A 23807-nucleotide genomic window follows, 5' to 3' on the forward strand; every position below is an offset into this window, starting at 1 on the left:
GAACTATTCCTCACTGAGCTTCATGCCATGGAGCATTCTACTAGGAGGATCATGCAACAGGCGAAGGCTTAGAATTTGGAGGCCATCATTGCTACGGTAGAGGCATTGGCCACCTTTATGCACACCGATTGCCATACGGACTGGAACCTACTTGAACAGGGAGGTTATTCCTATGAGGACATGGCTGCTACATGGACGGGCAGCTCTATCACTTCCATTGGACAGGAACAATCGCCTCTCCTAGCAGCATTGACAACAATGGAGGTTGCTTTCTGGGGAACCTTTTTGAAACTTCAAAGGGAGAAGAGCCTAGCTAAGGATTGGGAGCAAGAAAGAAAAAATCTTCAGCAGCAGTGGGCAGCGGAGAAAGTTGCTATGCAGGAAGCTTGGAAAAAGGAAAAAACTAAATTGGAGTGCACCGTTGTTGCGGCAAAGGCTAAAAAGATGGACACACTTAGAGTATTATAGGGCGTGCGGGCAAAGCAAAAGACAACAGAATGCGACATACAACGGCTAAGGGGAATGCCGAGCACAGGGATGTCCTCCAATCCTTCTTCTTGAAGTTAATGTTGTTTTTTGTTCAGGTTGTAAAGTCGTCTGGAAGATGACTTTTTTTTGGTGGGGGATAGATGTAGTCGGAATAAAATACTTGTTATGTTTAGTACTTTTTAATTTGGTCGGGTTGGGTAGTTAGCCGGTGAGGAAATGCATCGGTTGGTTTCCAACTGACCGACCCATCTATGAATATTTGGAACATTGGTAATGTACGTGTGTGGTTTTTGGTATTAAATAAAGAAAGATCATTTCCTTGCCTATCATTATTATGGTAAGAATAGTATCTGCGAGGTTTTACTTCTTGTGTATAAATTGAACTGTCCTATATAGTTAACATAGTTCTGTGTTTTGAAATTTGGCTGGTAATTCCACTCTACAGATGTTGGAAGCCTGGAAGAGAAGGAAAGAGAGGTGATTTCATGTACTTGTCACAGAGCTGGAGTTCGCTGAGGCTTGTGTACAACCCATAAGGGTAATCCTGTTACCTAACTCCTTTTTGTGAGTTCCTATCTAGCTAACGAGTCTGGTGCAGGAGCATGCAGGTGAACGAACAATTTGCACCACCCAAAAACATTTCCAGTTTGATTTCTCTAGTTTTGGTGTGTTGGTGTCTTTCCACTCAGCTTCGCAGGCTAGCATCGGTATTTAAGCCTTTTAATTTCTTTGAGTTCTATATTGCACTTTAAAAGCATACTACAAGATTACGATAGAATCAGCGGGGTCATGAGTCTTCTCATCAATGTTTGAAGTGCAATTACCTTGATAAACATGTATTCAAAATATGGAAATGTAGAAAGAGCAAGTGAACTATTCAAAAGAGTGCTTTAATGATATGGGGCTTCATAAAATGTAATGCACTCAAGGAAATGAGTGCCCAATTTAAAACAAATTCCCCAGTGTTTGCCAAACAACGTTGCTGCAGGGCATTGAAACAGGTTATGGACATCCATGGAAGCATACACAGGGCATGCGAACTGTCGAGAGATGCCTCAAACAAATGAGTCTTATGGATCCCAATGATTGCAGGGTATGCTCTGTTGAAAAAGCCTTAAAAACTTCAAGCAAATAAATTGGTGGGTGTAGATCCAACTTCTACAACTTTTGCCTGCATGAAGATACAGAATAGGTGCAAAAAGAGGGAGCAAAGGAAGATAGGGTATAAGAGGACAAGCAAAGACTTCTTTCATTGCATGAAATGTAGGCTGCGTGAGAGAAACAGGAAAGAGAGGCATAGAAAATAAATAAGAACAGGGGATTTGACTGGAAATGCAGACCAATAGAAAAGAAATAGGAACAGGAGGTTGCAGGATATAGATAAGACGACTGCAGAAAAGAAAAAGCTGAGAATGGAGGTAGGTCAGTAATTTGCTGAAGGAAGAATACAAAGAGTGGGAACATGCTGATGAATTGGAATAATGCTAAATTATGATGGAGGCCACTGAAGAGGCCACGTATGTAATTGAATTTTTTCATATTTAATGAGAAATGAGTTATATCTCTTTGTTACAATCTATTGTGTTGATTCGAGTGCAGAGAGTCTCTGGGAGTGTTTTTTGTCTGAGTGTTGTGTTATAGGGCAGGAGGGAGTACTTATTGCATCATATTTCGTTTGTAATACCACAAAATATAAGAGTACAGCCCTTAAGAAAATACAAAATATCACACACATTTTGTTATGGATATCTAAGTATTCTTTTTAAGTGTTATAACAGTAAGTTGGAGACAAGTATTGTAAAACTTGTTCTTTGCATCACATTTTGATGTTCTTTTCCCTGTTGGTTTGTTAGTGACATACACTTCCCCTTTTTGCCTATCCACAAAACAAAGAGGTGCAGGTGTGGCATTCAATGTAGCAGCAGCCTCTTGTGTGATTTAGTTTGTTCTGTGATTTACATTTTACATTGTTGTTTTTTAACTCTCCACTTTTACTTTGCTTAAATCCTCTCTGTATAATAAATTTTGGTGCCCTAGGGCACGAAAATGATAATTGGTGGTTTACTTTTTGGCAGTATGTTGCAACATTACGTGAGCAACTGGCACAATTGACCGGAGAAGGTACACCAGAAGGCTTACCAAGGTTTGTTTATCATCTTGGTGCACTTCGTTATCTAAGTTTTTAGGCTTCTTTTTATTATGAACTGACTTGATAATGAAAAAGATTAAAGGTTACAGAGGTGAATGATAATCCATCTAGTGATTTTTTTAATCACTTAATCAAATGAACTACTTACTTGGAGGTACATACATTAATGGTCGATATAATCTGCAAGAAACATCTCTCCGTTGATGTTGTTATGAGAAGCTTGCAAATTAAAATTGTATCACAAATGCAGATTTTGTATCCTGTAAATTTCCAAGTATGCATAGAATCTCAAATCATTTCATGTTAGTTTTCAAACTATATTCCCTTGTTTCAGCCTTCAGGGATGGTGATGATGGGACAGAAGGGAATGTGTTTTGGGGATGGGAATATAAATTATATTAATATAGATATATACACTAAAATTGAAAATATAATAAAAATGTCTTTATATCCTTTTTCCTTTTTTTGATCAGTGAATTGTGGTGTTGGGGACTGCTCCCAGCATGAAAAAGTATCAAATATTTTACAAAAGACTGTTTCTAAAGGGAGGGCCAAACAAACACAACCCAGAGCTGGTTGTGTAGGAAAGAAATTGACAAAAGATTACATCAGATAAATGTAGTTGTGTCAGCCTAGTAAATGAGGGAGCTGAAAATAAGTACCAAAGTTCACACTGACCTCAATGGTGGGAACCCCATATAAGACAAAAACTATTTTTCCTATGGTTCCTGCTTATCCCTCTTGTCATGGGAGTTAAAAGTCATTGGACACTTCCTATTTTCTGCTTTGCACAATGCTTCCTTTTTCTCCTTGACAGGTGTTCCACATTTGTGTTTTTTGTACACGGATCTAAACTGCAAATCTATATGACATTTTGTGATACCTTTCTAAAAGAGGGTGTAGGGTTTTTTTGTTGTTGCAAGCATCACCTCTTCAATTGTCAGGTCACTATGAGCTGAGACAACGGGCTCAAACTTTGTTGAAACATTGTAATCGGCCCCGATTAGAATATTGTAATGTTTCCTTAATGGTCATCTTAGTTGGTCTTTAGTTTATTAAGTAGTTTCTATATTTATCTTTACTTCACGATTGTTTCTTTTAGAAACATTATCTTTCTAAATCCAAATTTATATAAGGTGTTTTCATCTGCTTTGTTTAATACAACTACAACAACATCGATTTACCATAACATGTTATTAGAGCAGGTCAATGGGATTTCATAGAATTTGGCCGATTTTTTAAGGAAACTTTGAGCCTCTTTTGATATGGAATTTCTCCCAAAAATTTGCTTTTTCGATTTTTAGAAATAAGAATTATTAGAGGTGTTTTATGAAACTTTTGTGGTTTGTTTTCGAGGATTTTTGCTAGAAATCACAACCTTGGTTAAGGGTTTTCATCCCACAATTTCTTGGTTGCAGCAAAAGCCTTTGATTTTTTAGGGTTGCATTTACTTGCATGTTGCTTGCATGTGCGGGTTTACCATGCGAAGTCTCGTGTTTTACCACCCTTATAAATTCTTGTGGTTTCAATAATTTTTTTCCCTTAAATTTTTTTTTGATGGGTTCCCTCTTCATAAAAGCAGAAACATAAATGACCCATCCAACTATCGGACCATCATGTTTAACCCCTTCTTGGGGAAGCTCTTTGGCAGCATGGTTGAACACAAAATCAGTAAATGGGCAAAATCAGAAGGTAAAAGAGCCAAGGGGTAGGTGGGTTGATCATGGTGCTACACTCAGATTCTTGATTGAAAAAATATGGAACACACAGGGTGTAAGGCTTTTTGTTGCTTTGTTGACTTTAGAAAAGCCTTTGACATAGTGCCATGAGACAAATTGTGGCTTAGAATGGAAGAGCTGAAAATTCGTGTTGAGCTTAGAGCTGCAACACATATACTGTATGAGCAGGTTGGGGCCAAAATCAGAACTATGGAGGGGCTGTTAGAGAGCTTTGACAGCGATATAGGAGTTAAAGAGGGATTCCCTCTCTCACCTACCTTGTTTGGGCTATATTGATAGACGAATGGCTAGACAAGATTAATGGTGATGAGGTTCAACTAGCTAACAATGTGATAAAGCTACTCCTACATGCGAATGATCTCATTTTGTTCGCTAAAACTGTTGATGGCTTGAGAGACCACATGAAGGTGCTTGGTGCCTTCTGTCATATGGCCGGGATGCAAGTGAACACAACCAAAACATAATTGATGATTTTTTCTTTGCAAAGAAACAAGAAGCAGTAAAACATCTTCCTTTTCGATGGTAGTCCTTTAGAGATTGTTGATGAGTACAAGTATCTTGTAATCGACTTTCAACACAAGCTCAGCTAGGAAACATGTAGAGCATAAAGAATTCAGGGAGGCTGGAAATAATTATATTCTTTACAAAATAGATGCAGGAATGCAAAATTATGGGACTAGAAAACCAAAAAGATGCTCTTTAGTTTGTTGGTCACCCAGGTGACCCTTTATGGATGTGAGATTTGGGGAAGCAACATGTCAGATCAGAAATGGAGATAGGTAGAAAGAATCCAAAAGCACCTAATCATCAGCAGTCTCAAAATTAAAACAGCGGTTCCCTACGAAATCTTATTGGCAGAAATAGGCATCTCCCTCTAGAGGCTTTAGCTATGGTCAAGTTGTTATGCTATTTAAGGAAAACTCAAAGCATGGAAAAACAACATTGGCCTAAATTGATCATTGAGAAGACTTGATAGAAGAAATGTCACATGGATGAAATAAAATGTCAAATGGATGGAAAAATGGAGTGTTAGTATGCATGAATGCCTGGATAACATTGATGGAATAAAAAAGTTTGTTAAAGAAAAATCCAAGAGTCTCATATGGAAAAAAAAATGGGCGCAAAAGGGACTACTATATCAAAGAATTTAATCCAATGAGAGACCATGAGGAGAAAGCATACATAGGAGCAAATATCAGCTGGAAGGCCAAGATGATCATAGCGCATCTTAGAACGAGTTCACATCAGTTGAGATGTGAAACTGGTAGATGGATGATACCAAAAAAGAGTGGGAAAAGAGAATATTTGTTTTGTAAAACAGGAGTGGTGGAGATGGAGCAACATTTCATCATGGAATGCCCAACATATAATGACATCTGCTCCAGCTATGCGGATATTCTAGAAACGGACAACTTAGGTGCTCTTATGAGGAATCACAGCTAGACAAGTCAGCAAACTTAGTGGTCAACATCCACTGTCAAAGAGTAGACTTAAAGAAGTAGGTTCAAAAGGCCCAATGTTTGCCGCTTTTGCTGGGGTTTGTGCTTTTCTAGGGGTCCCATAAGTTGCTTTGGCCTTGTGGACATTATTATAATCTTTCATTCATTCATAATTTTTTGCTTAATTTTCTTTTATGATTCTGTAATTTCGGAAGTTGCGTTGGATTTCTTTGTGGGTTAATCATTTTTTCTTCTAAATTTATCTATTGGGTTTTACTATTTTTTCCTCAAAAATGAAATTTTGTATTCTATTATCCATGCCTTGGATTCTATTTGGTTTTGATTGATTTTTCATCTCCAAAATCATGTTGGGTTTTGATCAATTTTTCACCTCAAAAATTGTAATGGGTTTTCATCGATCTTTCTTCTCAAACATCGTGGCTTTTCGTAGTTTGTTTGGAGCATCATGCTCACTTGCAAAGTTTGGAGGGCTTGCTGATTTTTCCTCAAAATTGTGCTTGCTGTTCTTAGTGTTTATCTATGTCTCCAGGGAAGAGCAGCTTCATTATCCAGCATTAGGTTTGATATTTTATGACTTCTGATTAGATGTTTTGCTGATTCTGAAAGGGTTAGTGGTAGACTCATCTCAGTAGCCGAGTTAGTGGGAGGCTCGACTCATTTTGCAGAGCATTTTGAAGAAGGGAACAACCTTCTTTGTTATTTTTTGGACAGATTTTGGCTTTTTGGTCATTAACATTTTGCAAATTCAGGGAGGGTCTCAGCAGTAGCAAAATGATTCGTAGAATATGTGACTAAAAGATATCAGTTAGACGATGACCATTAAGGAAGGCTATTAGAATGTTATAATGTTTCTTTAATTGTTATCTTAGTTAGTCTTTAGTTTATTAAATAGTTTGTATTTCAATCTTTAGTTCACGATTATTTCTTTTAGAAACATCGCCTTTGTAAATCTATATAAGGAGTTTTCATGTCCTTTGTTTAATACAACTACAACAACATCGATTTACCATAACAGCTCCATCCCTAGCATCAGGATTAACATGTTGTTGTTTGAGGTTAGTCGCGTTCCACTAAGTAGTTTTCTTCAGAGGGATAGGCTTGTTTGTGGAAGGGAGAAATTTTTAAACAATTCTTTCGTGAATGATTAGTTTGTAGTGTAATCTCTAAATCTAAATGCAATGCCTTAAGAATGTCTACATCTCGGGGATTTGAATTCGGAGCACCATCTTGATAGCCTTTTCACTATGTGTCATCCCATTCAACGTACTGTTAGGCTATATATGTAGGCATAGTTTGTATTGAACAGTGGAATGGATTTGGGTCTTTAATATGGCTACGCTTAAGCATAGTCTTAGATCTATGTATTTCATTAGTCAGATGTACACCATTGCCAATGAGGCTTATTGTCTTTGTGCAGTATATCTGCTTCAAAAGCCAAGGAATATTCTGAGAAGATTGAGGCACTTGCAGCAAGAATATATTCTGATTCTCAGGTATATAATAACTCATGCTTTTATGTTACAGGTGGCTATGTATTGTGAGTTCATTTCTTCAAAATGCAATCTCCCTACAGACTGGAATTATTTTCCAATTTTAATCTTATCCAGTTTGTGCCTTTCAATTTATTACTATATAAACAATTATGTGGGAAGTCAGATAAACTTGTCCGTTTTGATTTCTTATCTTGTTCTGTGTAATTTAACTGGATGGTGCTTGCATGGTTCTTAGTATGCGAGCTTTTTATTTTTTGAGCTATGAAACTTTTGGTTTCAAAATCTGATGCATTTTCAAATTGACATTAGTTTTGTTGCATATATGAAGACTTGCATTACTTAGAATGAAATTGTTTTGAAATGGAAATAAATAAGTTGAAGTTGGGAAACTCAAAAGAAAAGCTTACATTTTTTGTCTTGGTTTTGTGAACTTTGTTTGTAGGTGTTTTTCCTTCTCCCTTTTTCATGTTCAATATGGAGGTTAATATCGTTAGCTAGACTTAGAAGTAATAAACATCTTAAAATTTGATCCAGTGCTTATATAAATCATAAATAGTACTTAGTTTAAACTGAAATACAAAAAGAAGTAGCAAGAAGAAGAATGACACAACATATATCTTGGAAAACCCATATGGGTAAAAAATGCCACCTTCAAATGTAGATTTTATAATACTAAACTTGGAACAAGTCACACAATATAATCAGAAAATCCCACAAATGAAGAGTACTACTATCAACATGACAACATCTTGCAAATAACTAATTTGTACCTTATAAACTTGCAATACCATCCAAGGTAATGACAAATCTCTACAACAATGGCATCGAAAAGACCGCTTTGTGTTTCCATGAAACTGTGAGCTTCCAAACGGGTGTCCAAGTCATGGTCAAGAGTAGTCAGGACCATTAAAACCCAAGTGACACCTTCCATGTATACAAGTGTAACTCACACTATTAGACATGTGCAAATATGATTTTTTTAATTCTCTTGTTTGCTCCTAAATGTTGAGAAAGTTAGCCTCATAGTAAATTGAAGCAAATTCTATAAGTATATATAATATATGTTAATATACAAGTTGATGAAAATCCAAATATGAAAATCTGATTTAATACACACACACACGCACGCACGCATGCACACGCACCCACACACACACACACACACACACAAAATTATCATCAACTTATATTTGCATATATTATCAAATGCCAAATACCGATCAAATCATAATATGTATCGGTTATATTAAAGATCAAATGCCGATCAAAGTATTGGCTATCGGCTATAACACTTTGAAAAGATGTGACTTGGAACATGACCATGTTTCAAAGTATATATATATATGCCTTGTTAAAAACTGCAGATACGCATCAATAAAACTGGTAATGTAAATCTCAGTGAATATATTTACATATATTATCAAATGCCAAATACCGATCAAATCATAATATGTATCGGTTATGTTAAAGATCAAATGCCGATCAAGATTGGCGATCGAAGTATCGGCTATCAGCTATAATACTTTGAAAAGATATGACTTGGAACATGACCACGTAGGGTCATGACTCTATGTGGCATGAGATGCGTAGGGTCATGCCCCTACATGGCCATGTTTCAAAGTATATATATATATATATGCCTCGTTAAAAACTGCAGATACACATCAATAAAAGTGGTAATGTAAATCTCAGTGAAAACAAATACAGTCTGCCATATATATATATATATATATATCACAATTTCGATCTGCCACATTCCTTCAGTATAGTCCAAAAGGTGATCTGCACTTATCAAGACAGAGTTGTTTTTCATCAGCACAAGTGATATATATTATATATAAAAGAAATAAATTAAACTTATATCAGAATTCAGAAACAGAATTGAATATTGCTCTGGTCATTATATTATTCTGCAAATACAATTAGTTAGTCTCCACCAACAACGACCTATATAATTTAACACTTAACCCTAAAATGGCCCTAAAATAGGCCATTCAACTATTGTATTGAATTTTTGAATTCCAAATGTGTATTAGTGCAGTAGTATACTATCAAATGTTTTAATTTTGTATATTTCTTTCATTTCTTTGCGTGATATATATATATATATCCCCCCAAGAAGAATCGTGCATATGCACGCTTGATTCTCACACCTACACCCGAATCAGTAATTAAGAGGAAAACAGTGATCTATTTGACAACACTATTTTGATACTATGTTAAATTTTGTGAGAAGTGAGAACCAAGCCAAGATTTGATGTCAATTGTAGATCACATGCAACTCTAGCAATAGATGAATGGAGAAAAATATGAAATGAGAGAAAATAGAGGCAATGCAAGAGAAAATAGAGAATATTCTCAATGCTCTTATTGATGCCAGGTTCTTATGGTTCATGTCAATCACATTAGCCAACATCTCAAGGATATCTTCGTTTCGGTCTGCTACTTTCCTCCTGCCTCTACTCCTTATGCCATACATAATACCAAGGATGGGGACCCTTTTATGGACTTGCATGAGCACATTTCCAAGTCGTGGCCATGGACGATATCATCATCCTAGGGGATTTTAATGCACAGACTAGAGACCTTTAGATTCCTCTTCATGACAGGGGCTTAGTCTTGATTTGTACTTTTGAGACTAATCTTGCAGTATGGGTCTTCAGTGCTCTTCTGAGGATTACTGCAAACCTCTCTCTTGCTATGGTTGCCACCTCCTCTAGCTTTGCCAGTCATTTGATGTGGTGATTCTAAATGGTCTCTCTTTCTTTCCTCGCTTTGAGCTCTTTATTTGTTGGCCCTCACTGTGGTGGTGTGAGCGTGGTGGATTATGCTCTCACTTGTGCTTCCTTCATTCCCTCCATCTGCAGCTTCACCATCTCCCGCCTCCCCTTAGTCGACCATGACCTCCTTAGCCTGACAGTGTGTGTTTCTTCTCACTCCCCGCCTACTCTCTCCCAACCCTCGTCCGCTGTGACCCACCCCCGTACCCTTTTCCATTTCTCTGAGAGTGACTGCAATCTCGAGTTATGGTTTTCAATTGCTTAAAGACCTCACATCTCCATTTTTTACTTTCAAGGCTTGGAGGTCAAGATTGCTTCTTCGTATACATACATCGAGGTTAAGTTTTCTGGGCCTTGCTTCAGCTTGCGGCTAGTCATCTTGTCTAGAGTTAGCAAAGAGTTGGATTCCCTTGCCATGTTAGAGAGAGTGCTTCAGACATCACTTCTAGGACACTATGTCTAAGTTGTCCCTTTTGGACTCTTTAGTCAAACCAAAAGCTTTGTATGGCTCAATGGTGTGGGTGCCCTCTCTCCTTGGTTCGGATTGGGCCACGATTGAACGGGTCCAGATTCTTCTTCTCTGACACATCATCAGATGTCATCAATCCACCTCATACAGTATTTTACTTGCTAAGTTCAATGCTCATCCTTTCAGGCTTAGGGCCATCTTTGACTTGGTCTAGTTTCTTCATTGTCTCCGTGGCTTTGCGGACTCTGCAGATGGCCGCCACAGATACTCATATCTTTCTTATTGTTCCTCAGTGGATATTGCGGATTGCCCCGACCACTACTTTGTTGAGATCGATCGTGATCAAGATTGACTATCTCACTCCCTTCTAGTTCTCGTTCGATGCTCTCGCTCACCTCCTCCCCTTGCACCAGGAGATGAACAAGTATGTCAGACTTGATATTTACAAACAATACATTATCACGACCTGGAGTAACTCGCCTGGGGGGTTACACTCGTAGATGGCTTTTTATGCTGAGAACTTTTTGGATATCCAGGATGGGATTATTGCTCACCTAGCCTATTTGTCTTACCATTCCAGCCACACCCTACATATCTTTGTGGGTTTCTTCAGAGTTGATGCCAACCGGCTTTGGATTCAAGTTGATCACCATATTTTTGGAGAGGACTACATTTGTCAGCTATGTACCTTGGCTGTGATAGAGATTGAGACCTATTTCATTCTTAGATGCCCCATCTACTATGAGATTAGAGGGAGATTTTATTGTTTGTTTAGAGAGTGTAGGTCTCTTTCAACTTATTCAGCTACACAAATTAGCGATGCCTCGTGCTTTACCTCTAGGAGATCATGCAGCTCTGTGACCACACTTCTCAATCTTTATTCCCCTAGCGCCAAACCTCAGAGTGGCTTATCACCACCTTCTTCTCAACCTCGTCTTTGGCCAAGGGGTGACGCGGCTGTGTAGTACACCTATCGCTGGCCACACCAGATTTGTGAGGCCCCACAATGGGCTCACTTGTCAGCGATACTCCTCCAATGGTTCTCATTAACGGTTTGGGGCTCCTGATTGCCATGGTCCATACTCGTCGGTGTTGGATTTGAAGGACCCCTGGTCCTTTCCTTGGGGGCCCTCTCTCTCTCTCTCTCTCTCTCTCTCTCTCTCTCTCTCTCTCTCGTTTTTTTGTGCTCACTCTTTTCTGGACACAGTTTGGTGCTCCCCTTACTGGTTGTCTTGTTGGTTGTAAGCTTTCAGTTCCATAGAACCTTTTGGTGGTCTCTTGTTGGACATTAATAAATTTATCTCATCTTATCTTATTGAGCTATCACTTTAATGAATGTGAGAGGAGAGTGTTGAATATATAGCAAAATAAAGATATATACATTCAAGAGGTGCATTAAGTCCTACTTCCCATAAAATGTGGGAGGCTTTGCTTGCGTGGTAAATGTTAAAACATGTGGTATAACCTCCTTACATGAAGACAAAAATGGAGTTATGAAAGGTGGCACATAAAGCCAAAAGAGGTGAGAAACCCAACTATGCATAACCTACTTAGGTAATGACAAAATAGTGGGTATGAGAGGGAGCACAAGAAGCCAAAAGAGGGTGTGCAACTCAGCTACTTGTGTGGGACAGTGACACATGTAGCTGAAGTATTTTGCCATGTGTTCTCATATTAACTGCTACAAATAACCTAAGAAAGCTTCAATAAAATGTGTAGGAAAAATAATTACCCCCTGACATATGGCAAGTTCAAAGCCTACATTACCAGAATCTACACTAGTCCCTTTTTGTTTTCTCTGTCTTTGGGATTATTTGAGACACAAATGCCATATTTTATTATATTGAAGAGTCTTTCAGTTTAAATTACCTTTGTGATTTAGGTGGTCAGCTATCTGTGATCTGCTCGAGGTATTTTGATCAGAAAAGTTGTGAAGGAATTTGAAGTCATCTATTTGAGAAGGGTGGTCGATTGAACTGATCATGCAGCAAAGACATTAATTAAATAATACTAATAGGAAGAGTGGTTTCAATGGGTATAGAAGTAGTAGAATTGATTAATGTGGCGGTTCATTTCAGAGGCATCTTCGGCATGTGTTCACTCCAACTAATTTATTCTCATTTCTCCTCATTCAACTTGAAGGAATAAGTGGTAAACCTTGTTGCAGGGTTCGGAGGCAACATCGCATACCAATTTAAATATTTAAAGTGAAAATTAATATTTGTTAACTTTCAAGTGGATATATCTCATGGGATATGAATTGAAGATTAGCTCTAAGTTTATTGATCAGTTTTTGGCGTTGTGACAATTATTAGAGCCAATGTAATCTGGATTTAATTAAGGCACTGGTTGGACCATTCCATCAACTTCACAACAACAGAGGAAGAATAGAGGTTTATTGATTCTAAAATATATGACTGACATAAATGATCTGCTTTCAAATTGTGGACCAAAGTAACACAGCAGAACCAAACTTGAAATATCCTCAATTGCCGTTATGGAGGGCATAGGGAGCATTTTCAGAAATAGATTGGTTGAATACAGTAGATTTCTTATAAATAAAAAGTAGCTTTTGAGTGATCAAAAGTGAATTCTTTTGAATTTTTCTTTAAGTGTTTCAAAAGGAATTAAAATACTTCCTAGGTTTGCTAGTGGTTTTCTGTACCCCAAGTAGGCTTCCCCAAGTAATTTTCAGTCTCCTTTGTAGTTGTATGTTTTCTTATATTTGTATACATTTGTACCTAGCTAATTTCCTTTTGCAAGGAAATTAAGGACTTCAAATATCTGTTCAATTACAATGCATTCTGTAGTTAGTTTCTTTCCCATAAAAGATTTTCTTGATGAATTGTATATGTTAATGGAAGAGTTGATTATGGACCAGTTGATTGCTTTTAATTAGCACTGCTAAAGGTTGTATAGAGCATGCTGCTGCCATGATTCAAAAATCTAATGGTAACATTGTTCTGAGAGCTGACAGTAGCATTTGCATGGTGTGGAGCAAGTTTGATCATGTAGGATAGTGATATCAAAAGACTCGATACATGGGAATTTAACATGCTGTAGATGGTGGTTGATAATGCTTTTTTGTTTACCGTGATTATTTTCTAAAATCCCAAATAACAAGGGATTTTTTAATGAAAAAGATTGTTGGAAGCTTTCTTCCATGCAAGTGACAAGGAAGATTCCTCCGTTCTCTTCTCTTGCATGCATCTTGATGATGGATCACGAAATGTGATCCAAAATGTTGATGTAAAAAATTGTTCACATAATCAAATCCAGAAATCAAATCACAACACTAATGGATTGTGGAAATTTGATAGCTCTAAAAGATTAACATTGTGAGGGAAGGTCTACATCACCAAGGAATCCTCAAATTCAGTTGAGGTTGCAAAAGATCCAACTCAGAGAGTTTTTGTGTAATCGTGTTTTTTCTTGATCTTGGTAATTAGTGCCTGTTTAATTTGTTTAGCCTTGGCTATGATGGTTATAAATTGTTGTATTAAACTATGTAGCCGATTCTAGTTCTGATACAGTTTTGGGTTTGGGTTTGGCAAAAAAAATTCCTTGTTTAACCATGGAGGAAACTCCGTAGTTAAGCGCGCTCAGGCTGGAGTAGTACTGGGATGGGTGACCTCCCGGGAAGTCCTGGTGCTTCACCCCTATGAGCATCACCTAGATCCAATGAGTGCTAAGTGTTCCATTTATTCTCACGAGAGATGGATTCATGTTGAATCACTACTCATGAAACATGGGTCAATGAGTTTGACTCAAAATCACACAGTTAAATCCTGATAGCAATATCACAAAATTCCTCATCTTGGGTTTCAGTTTCTTCTATATATATATATTCAAATATATACACATACTAATATATTATAAATTTATATGGACAGCATACATGTTCAATCATATAAAAATAATAAGTTAGAAGTGTGATACGTATAAATCCATTATTGGCTATAATTATAAATTAAATACCTTGTATTATATTTCAGAATTTGCAAGTCTCAAGAGTCAAAATGTATTTGCATAAGGATTTTTTGTGGTGCAAAATAGTTTTTAAGGCATGTGGGGCTTGTCTTTTGGCACTAACAGCTATGGGTGCACCTGGGATTCGCCTCTCTTTTTCTGGCCTGGTGGTGGCCCGGGCACTTGGGTTCTAACTGTAAGAAGCTGGGTCGAACCTGTAGGAGAACCAGACCAGAACTAGAACTTGAACCAGAACTCAGTCTCAAACAGGGGAACCTGGTAACATAGGTATTAAATATATTTGGATATGATTGTTGAGCCTTACCTGTAAAGCCTGTTTGGCCTTTTCTGTCAAGAAAGATCTTGATAGCCACTCCAACGTAATATTGTTTGGCCTCAAAAGCATGCAGTGCTGTTGATACTTTTTAATTGAAAATTTATGATATCTATATGTTTTTGAAATCCCTCAGTATCTTATACCACACGATAGTAAACTAGCCATAGATATCTAGCCAATGCGAGAGACAAATTCAAGTTGTTTTCCCCAGGGCTAAACGTTGTCTGAATAAATCTGGCCAATGATAGGGAATAATTTGCAATCATTACAATGTTTAAATATTCAGTAAATTCTGACTGTGTGCATTGCTTCCTTTTTATGCAACTCGTAATTTTGTTTTAACAACTGCATCTATTTCTTGTTTCAGGCAAGTCTGGTGTAAGGATATTTATTACTGAATACAGTTATTTCCTTAACATTTTAATTGCATTTCTTGGTTTACAGCTGGAAGCATCAGAGCCCACAAGAGTATCGGATGGTATCTCCATTGAAAAAGTGACTGAAGTGAGAGAGAGACACATAACCAATGAAGGGAGTATTGCATCTACATCCTCAAATCCAGTATTACGGAAGAGACATGTGTAAGTGGGTGACAAACTGGAGACACTATAAACATACACATAAAAATAGAAAAGAAAACAGACATGATATCAGTTAAATAATTAATTCATATGCTGTAAGCCTTAGGCTTGACTAAATAATAAAAGATTATGTTGTTGATTGTTTAGAAATATGCATCAGAATCTCCCAAAAAGCAGTGGAACTAGATTTTGAAAATATATTATAAGACCTTTTACTGTTATTTCTCTTCCTTTGCATTTCATAGCATTTTTCTCCAATTCTAAGGAGTCATGAAAATTTTGTGTAAATGATCTGTTTAATCTGTATAAATTTTCTGGATTATTTTGTGTAAACATTGTGCTCTCTTCTTTCATCCTGATGATGGATCATGTCATATGATCCTAAAACTTGATGAAAAAGAAGAAGAAATCAAAGAATTTATACAATGTATTCCAAAAATCTATCACATAGATAAATTATTTTTTCAAAAAACAGTAGTAATATATTAAAGAACTGGGCATCCTTCCAATTAAGCTAACTATCAGACATAGACAGGCATAGCGGCAAGGATCAGAGCAAGGGTCATGAAATTGTAACAGCGAAGACAGATTCACCAGTAAAATTGGATGCACCAGCTCAGGAGCATATCGAAAAGCACAGGTGTGACTTTGGACAGATGGAATACTGTTAAGTTGCAATGAAGTCTTGAAGAACATTTTGTATAGTTGTGATGGATTTGATTTTTAGGTCCTAACCTAAATTTTGATTCTTTTTTCATTAGTTAAATTTAATATTATTGTGTATCATTTCCTCTAACAGCCAATTTTAACAGGAGACTTCAGGAGGATTTGACTGAAGAAATGGTTGATTTAGCACACAAGCTAAAGGAAACTAGTCTTATGATTAATCAGTCTTTGCTTGATACTGACAAGGTATCAATTAGAAACCCTGATTTGGTAGTTAAACTTTATCATCCAAAGCTTACGCACAAAATCTATTTCTGACATATATGAAGTCCCAGTTTTTATCTGCTTGATGTGAGTATAACTTTTCTTGTGTGCCCTCAGATACTAGATTCTACAGAGCGGGCAGTGGAACACAGTTTGGCAAGTACAGGACGCGCAACTGAACGAGCTGGAGAGATTTATTCTGAAAGCTTCAAAACTAGTTGTTTCACTTGGCTTATGATATTTGTCATGAGTTGTGTATTCCTTTTTGTTGTTTTGTTGATCCATATAACCTGAGGGACCTCAAGAAGTGCATACATATCTTCTTTTCCTGATCATTGTTTTATATATGTTCTAAAGAGGCAAGTTAGCCCATGTTTATAAAATGTAAATTATAGATAGTTCTTTCTTGACAGTGATAGTTCCTGGTAGCCATTTTTCTAATGCTAATATGATCGTAATTCCCCTAGTAGACCTTTTTCAGAGGAAATTATTTCCAAAAATGGTACCAAACACTAGAGTTACAGAGTCAATGTTAAATGACGAACTTGTTCCTTTATTATTCTAGACCTGTTACTTCAGATCCTAAAACCATTGCCCAGTGGAAAAATTTTGGTTTATGTAAAAGTAATCCAGTTAATATAGAGTTCATTTAATTATTGGCTTTTGGCTGTATACTGAATACGACAATGACTAATTCAAACCCTACAGCAGTGTGTTATCTAATCAAAACTCACACATTTCATACTACAGAGTAACAAGCTGTTAGATATTAACTTCTAGAGTTTACCCCGTTTTCAAATGCCTGCACATGATAACAGGATACAGTTTAATAGATAACCAGAAGAGGTTTGCTATGAGAAAAAACATTATCAAATCATGCCCAAAGATCAACGTTGATTTATCTTCTTGCCTCTAATTGGAATGCCTCACTAATTTCAATCCGTGAAACAACATTTGTTTATACAATACAATAATTGTAACTATGGATCCAAGAGGGGGGCTTATTATGGCAGCAGGATAACTATTGCATTCGCTTCACACAATTAAACATGTGAGTCCCACTTCCAAGTTCAGGGAATGCATTTATTCTCCTTAGCCCTAGAGCTTTTTTGAGTATATTTCAACTAACATTATTCAAATGTTGTAAGTGAATTATAAAATTATTAGAAAATGATTAAATTTCTTTCCCTTTAGAATTGTGACTCAATGGAAGTCCAATGAAGGGACATGCTTAGACTATGTTCCTATTATATATGAGAACTTTAAACAAAAAAGGCTTTAAACAATCTCTGACCATGATTAATCTTTCAAAGCTTTACTTCCTTTTGTTTGCAGATTTTCTATTTTGTTGTGATATGCTTTGAACATATGTGTCGAAGGCTGAACACTTAAAATATGCCCAAATGTCAAAATTTAATGGACGTATTGCAGCTGTGTTACTTTCAGTTCGTTGTGTAAGACATAATGGCTCCTGGTTCGCTTTAAAATTGATCTTATTCTTTTTAATCATGTTCTATATGTTAAATTTGATCAGATTTAGATTTAGGAAATTTTAAATTAATTTATGTATCCTAGATGCATAATGAATGCTTTCCACTTGAGATGATATGATATTATGCCTGATGTAACTTGTAATAACATTTATTGTTTTTTGTGTGTTTCAAGTTACTCTTTCAATGAACATGAATATATGTAGGGAAATGTCTCTACGTGAGAGATACCCCTTGTTAATATCTTAATTTACACTAGTTATTGCTTTAACATATATCATTTACTATGACGAAACTAGCCAATAACCATGATCGACTCATCACTCATGAAATGATAACATTATGTATTCAATATACAAGAGCACTGTTGATATACAGGAGCACTGTTGATAAGTATGTTTATTTTTCGAATTGATATATATGGGATTCTCTCAATGTATTATCATGATTATATATCTAAACAATAGTTATTATCAATAATGCTATGTTTATTTTTCGAATTGATATATATGAGATTCTCTCAATGTATTATCATGATTATATATCTAAACAATAGTTATTATCAATCATAGATGTAAAAATCGCCTGAGGAGATTAATCGCCTAGGCCTGAAAAAGTTTAATCGGGAAAAATCGGGAAAAAATCGGGAACTAAAAAACCACTAAATTTTAATAAAAAAATGCGATTTTTTTACAGAATTCAATGTTTTTTTGCATCTAATGACTTAATTACTAACAATACATAAGAAACAATCATGTTTAGATATATATCAATGCAAAAAGAGTTATTAATTGGTAAATTACTAACAAGTAAGTAGTGACAAGTTGTAAATTACTAACAACTAACAAGTTCACAACACATGAGAAGTATTCTCATAAATAAAGTGTCAAATGTAAAGAGTTCAAATAAGCACATCAACATGACTACAAATAAGTACAAATGTCAAATACAGGACTACATCTTCCTCTTCCCAGTCACTTTACTAGCGAGTGCGGGAGAGGGTAAAGCTCTAGAACTAGAACCCCGCAGGGTTTGTGCCCGTGTCTGTGTCTGTGCCAATGCAGGAGATGGTGTAGCTATAGAACTAGATGTCGATATCTCCACATTCGCTGCGCGCAAGATCTCAAGGTCCTCTGCAGTAAGCTCAATGTCATCATCCTCATCATCGCCCTCCTCGATGTCATCCAAATCGATGTCATATCCAGTTCCACCCCCTTCCTCCTTCGCAGCCTCCTCCGCGGCCTCCCTCTCCAAATTGGAGATGTCCTCCTGTGTAAATAAGGGAGCCTGCTCTTGTGCCGTCCAATCATAATAAGGATCTATCTCATCCAAATCGATTGGCCCAGGCGGATCTTGTTGCGCCTTTTTCATGCGCAATTTAAGATTATATTGCACATAGACCATGTCATTCATCCTCTTTTGGGACAACCTGTTTCTCTTTTTTGTGTGGATGGCCTCAAACAAACTCCAGTTGCGCTCACAATGTGATGCGCTACAAGGCTGTGATAGGATTCTGAGAGCAAATTTTGCAAGATTTGGAGTGCTTGCACCCCAAGTGGTCCACCAAGCCACTGCATCACAAAAATTGTACAAGTTAGAAAATACTAATAGACAACAAAAAATGAAACATAAATATTAATTTAGCATTTGAGATTCAGAAGTTTGCAAATGTATTACCTGGGGTTTGTGTAAGCCTTGCTCTCTTGCAGAGAGAAGTGGAGAACACCTTGCCTCCTGCTGAAGTGAAGATCTCCTGCTCAGCGATGATTTTATCTCTTGTTTCCTCGCTGGTTACCATCTTTTCGACGCACTCACTTAGGCCTCTGATGACCTCTCCATCAGGATCTGCATATGTACCATCAGCCCTAAAACCAAAAACCAAAAACAAATAAGTCTTCCAATTTTAGTACACACCCAACACCCTACGAAAGCAAAATGAACTCAAGTCTTTGTTAACTTAAATTTGAGTAAGAATGAGCTTACAGTATACCTAAAACGTGGGTTGAGGAAATATCCTGCTGCATGAATGGGTTGGTGAAGCTAATTATTCCACCTTCTATCAATGATCTGCCAAATGGGTTCATATTTGATGCTTTCCCCCTTGTAGTAATTTTTGACAGATTCTTTGGCCTTGTCCATGGCCTCATATAGTTCACCCATTGGCGTTTGGTCTCCATCAACCAAACACAAAACTCTGACTAAAGGCTCAGACACCTGCAATATAAATTTGAAATTAGTTGACAAGTTACAAAATTATTATTTACTTGAGTTACAAACTTAGTATGTTATAAAGTTGTAAAGTGCAAACTAAAACTTAAAGTTTTGTAGTTACCTTTACTATTTCATCAGCCTTATCTTCAAAATATTTATCAAACACAATCCGCACAACATTCTCTCCTTCACTCTTCTTTGAAAATGTGGAAGCAAGCCATTTTTTGGAAACAAACATTTGCTTCAAAGAAGCCAAATTATCGAGAATGCTTTGCAATGTCAAAAAAATCGTTGCAAACCTTGTGACGGCAGGCCTGACAATTTCTTTGCCATCAGTGTGCTCTCTCATCAGGCTAAGGACCCATGGGTGATTGTATATGTATTTTGTCACCCGCCTTGCATCCTCCACAATTGGAGTGACCCACTCAAGTTTGCCCATGTCCTCCAAAAGAAGGTCAAGGACATGTGCTGCACACGGGGTCCAAGAGAGAGTGGGGTGCCTCTGCTGTAGGAGTTTTCCTGCCAATTGTAAAAGCAAATACTAATTAGTTTCCAACTTTTCAAATATATCAAACTATTAAAAATTCTTGTTGTGAAATTCACAATGCACATGCAACATAAAATTACGGTTTACCTGCTGATACATATGCAGCAGCATTGTCTGTGATGATTTGCACCACATTTTCAATGCCAATCTCTAAGACCATATTCTCCAACATCAATGCTAATGTCTGAGCATTTTTTACCTTGTTGGAGGCATCGATTGATTTTAGGAACACCACATTATCATTACAGCAGGCCAAAAAATTAATTATGGTCCTGCTCTTCCCATCCGTCCACCCGTCAGAAAGAATGGTGCAACCAAATTTTGTCCATTCTTGTTTCTGTTCCTCAACAAATGCTTTGGCCCTCTCAACAGCATTTCCAATAAGCCTACAAAAACAAAATTTAGTTATGTCTTAGATTCTTAGTAATTTAAAATTGATTTAGACTTTAGTAATCAACATTCTAATTTCTAGATAAATTAATTAAAATTTAGAACTAAGTAAAAAGTTAAAAATTAAAAGGAAATCGAGTGTAATAAAATTATTCGCTTACCTGCCACCCAACACAAAACGAGAAGGGGACTTGTACCCCTTTCCTGCAACTGTCAACCCTGTGGCCAAAGCCTCCCAATAGGGACTGTCAACAACACTAATAGGAAGGTTGTTGAAAACCCAGAAATCTGCTAGTGCATTGTCCAACTGGTCATGGACCTCCTTATTCCATCTAGTGGCCTCTAATGAAGGTTGTGCACCAGGTGTGTGCCTCGTCACAAAATAGCTCCCTATCCCAGAAGCACCTGCTGATCCTGATGGTGCGGAAGTGCTAGGAGGTGTAGGAGTGGGAGTGGGAGTGGAACTCGTGAAAGAAAAAACACCCTGTTTGTGGACACGCGGCCCACAATAAGAGCCAGCCATGCTCTCAATGGCTGCCTCCTCCTCTTGAACATCAACGAAACTGCCCTGGGTCTCTGCTATGGCTGCCCTGACATGCAATTTATTCCGCTCTCTTTGCAATTTTTTTTGCTCTCCAGCTGCGAGCAAGGCATTTGCAAACCTTTTTATTTCTTCTGTTGTATTCTCACAAGGATTTGTATCATGTTTTGAGATCCCTGCGATGTGATATTTGAACCGGTAAATGCCCCCGGATATTACTTTTTCACATCGAATGCAAATCACTTTGGTTGGTTCATCAGGTGCTTCATAGGCATATTTCCATGCTTGATCTCTCGCATTCTTTGGCTTGGTGCCAATGTAGCCTGAGGGGCATGGAGTCAATGGCCATTTGTCTGCCATTTAAAACTGCTGCGGGCTGCCTACACATACAAATTTTTAAAAAAAACTATAAATAAATTATAACAAGATCAAAATTAACAGTTAAACAAAGAATTCAAGCAACATTCCAATAACAGCACCAATAAATTGAAATCCAAATAACATTCAAACAAACTAGCTGCTAGGGTTTCAAATTTTTTTAGAAAGGGCAAATTTTTAGCATAAATTCGATCTAGAATGGAAAAAAATGCAAATGAATGCATTTAATCTTGCTTACATTCATCAAATGCATTCCTAACTAATTAGGAATGTATTTTTATCCATTTACATGCAAGAAAAAAAAATACAATCTCTTGCAAAAACAAAAAACAAAGATTCAAATCACTTACCTAGTAACGAAGAAATCGAATCAAAAGGCCTCCAAATGCACTTGATTCTGCCTATTTCTTGCCAAGAACTCCTTCTCTATCCTCTCCTCTCCAAAACACCCTAAGCAATGTAAAAACATAATGAAAAAAACGTGTTTTTTCGTCACTTTATGTGACTGCCGGGCGCGAGCGATTTTTTGCAAAAAAATCGCGATTTTTAGGCGATTTTTTAGGCGATTAATCTGCGATTTTTTGGAAAAAATCTGCAAAAAAAAATCGCGATTTTTGGGGCGACTAAATCGCCGGCCCCAAAAAATCGCGATTTTATCTCGTATCGCCGATTAATCGGTGATACTCACATCTATGTTATCAATAATGTTCTATGATGATAATAGTGAAAGATAGATATCAATGTTTAAGGTCAATAGGTCATTTAAGCATTTGATTTCAATGATTGAGATTGTTCGATTGAAGCTACAATCATTAACACTCACACTTAGGTAGGAAGGATGATTTCCATAGTTTTAAAAAATTGTGATATATCGCTAATATCACAAGATATTGCAAACAAAACTACTAGCTGATATAATTGCCAAATAAATTGCCGATGATATTTTGGAAAAATCACACTAAATTTGGGATGAAAAAATCACAAATTTTAGGATTTTTGGGTCAAAAAATTGTTGATTAAGTCAACTTGCAAAACAATAAAGTTTTTTAAGAAAAATGTTTAAAGTTTTTCATTTTTCCGCAAACTGCGACGATTAACAAAAGGGCTGCAATGGCTGTTGAGGAAAGGTGCAATTACTGAGGACTGTTAAGGCACATAGATTCAGATTGCTGAAAAAATGTAGAAGCACAGATTTAGACACATGAACTATTTCAACGATATGCCTCAAAGATGCCATCGCATGGAGTATTGATTGTATGATACACAGATAATGGTTTTGCTCTTAACAGGTTATAGAAAACATTTTTGAAAAATTAATGTAAATTTGTGTAAGTATGCCAAATTTTATGCCCAATGAATGACTTGGAAAGTCAGCGCATAATAGTCAAATCTCCTCACATACACATCACTAGTATGCTCAAGTATACACATCAACATCACTATATATGTTTTTATAAAGCTATAAGTTGTAAATTTATATAAGTTATGAATTGATGATCGTGAGTTTATAGATAAGTTTATAATATACAAATTTTAACTTATTTGAACTGGTTTTGTAAATTTATAATACTGTATAATACAAATTTATAATACTATTATACTATATATTAATACTAAAGTAGTATGATATTGTATATTAATAAATTCATTATAGAGAGTTATAAATTAGTATAAAATAATAACTGTATATCTGATAAATTATAATATTGTATATTTATTCTTAATGCTAATATGTAAATGCATTGTTTATTAACATTTATAAGTTTATAGTGTTTATAAATTATAAATTCATTATAGAGAACAAATATATTTATTTATAGTCTTTATAATTATTTATTAATATATATCTATAAA

At 36.4% G+C, this 23807-nt stretch overlaps 3 protein-coding genes across 5 annotated transcripts in view; 1 reads left to right on the forward strand and 2 right to left on the reverse strand.

The window, feature by feature from the left end:
* LOC149562874 (Membrane fusion protein Use1) overlaps positions 1-16960 on the forward strand; it is a 44331-nt gene extending 27371 nt beyond the window's left edge. For 2 of the 3 annotated variants that reach the window (XM_089826332.1, XM_089826333.1), the window contains 6 exons: positions 2565-2632; positions 7255-7330; positions 15330-15466; positions 16002-16106; positions 16279-16378; positions 16514-16960. In XM_089826332.1, the coding sequence (XP_089682458.1) occupies positions 2565-2632; positions 7255-7330; positions 15330-15466; positions 16002-16106; positions 16279-16378; positions 16514-16690 (663 nt within the window). In that variant the 3' untranslated portion in view covers positions 16691-16960. The remainder of the gene's footprint in view (positions 1-2564; positions 2633-7254; positions 7331-15329; positions 15467-16001; positions 16107-16278; positions 16379-16513) is intronic. The other variant, XM_089826334.1, reaches the window with a different exon arrangement.
* Positions 16961-18733: 1773 nt separating this feature from the next.
* Positions 18734-20076, reverse strand: LOC149562875 (uncharacterized). The gene is made up of 2 exons (XM_089826336.1): positions 19564-20076; positions 18734-19457 (listed from the first exon to the last, which is right to left on the reverse strand). Exons 1-2 carry the CDS (start codon positions 19682-19684, stop codon positions 18841-18843), a joined length of 738 nt encoding a protein of 245 aa, XP_089682462.1. The 5' UTR covers positions 19685-20076; the 3' UTR covers positions 18734-18840.
* Positions 20077-20091: 15 nt separating this feature from the next.
* On the reverse strand, positions 20092-21935 carry LOC149562876 (uncharacterized). Its single transcript, XM_089828035.1, has 4 exons — positions 21697-21935; positions 21196-21624; positions 20732-21030; positions 20092-20616 (listed from the first exon to the last, which is right to left on the reverse strand). The coding sequence occupies exons 1-4, from the start codon at positions 21933-21935 to the stop codon at positions 20201-20203; spliced, it is 1383 nt and encodes a 460-aa protein (XP_089684161.1). The 3' UTR covers positions 20092-20200.
* Positions 21936-23807: the final 1872 nt, after the last annotated feature.

This window comes from Cupressus sempervirens, chromosome 4 (genome assembly GCF_028749045.1).
Source record: "Cupressus sempervirens isolate cs-2001-9-10 chromosome 4, ASM2874904v1, whole genome shotgun sequence".
In the NCBI taxonomy this organism is placed as follows: Eukaryota; Viridiplantae; Streptophyta; class Pinopsida; order Cupressales; family Cupressaceae; genus Cupressus; species Cupressus sempervirens.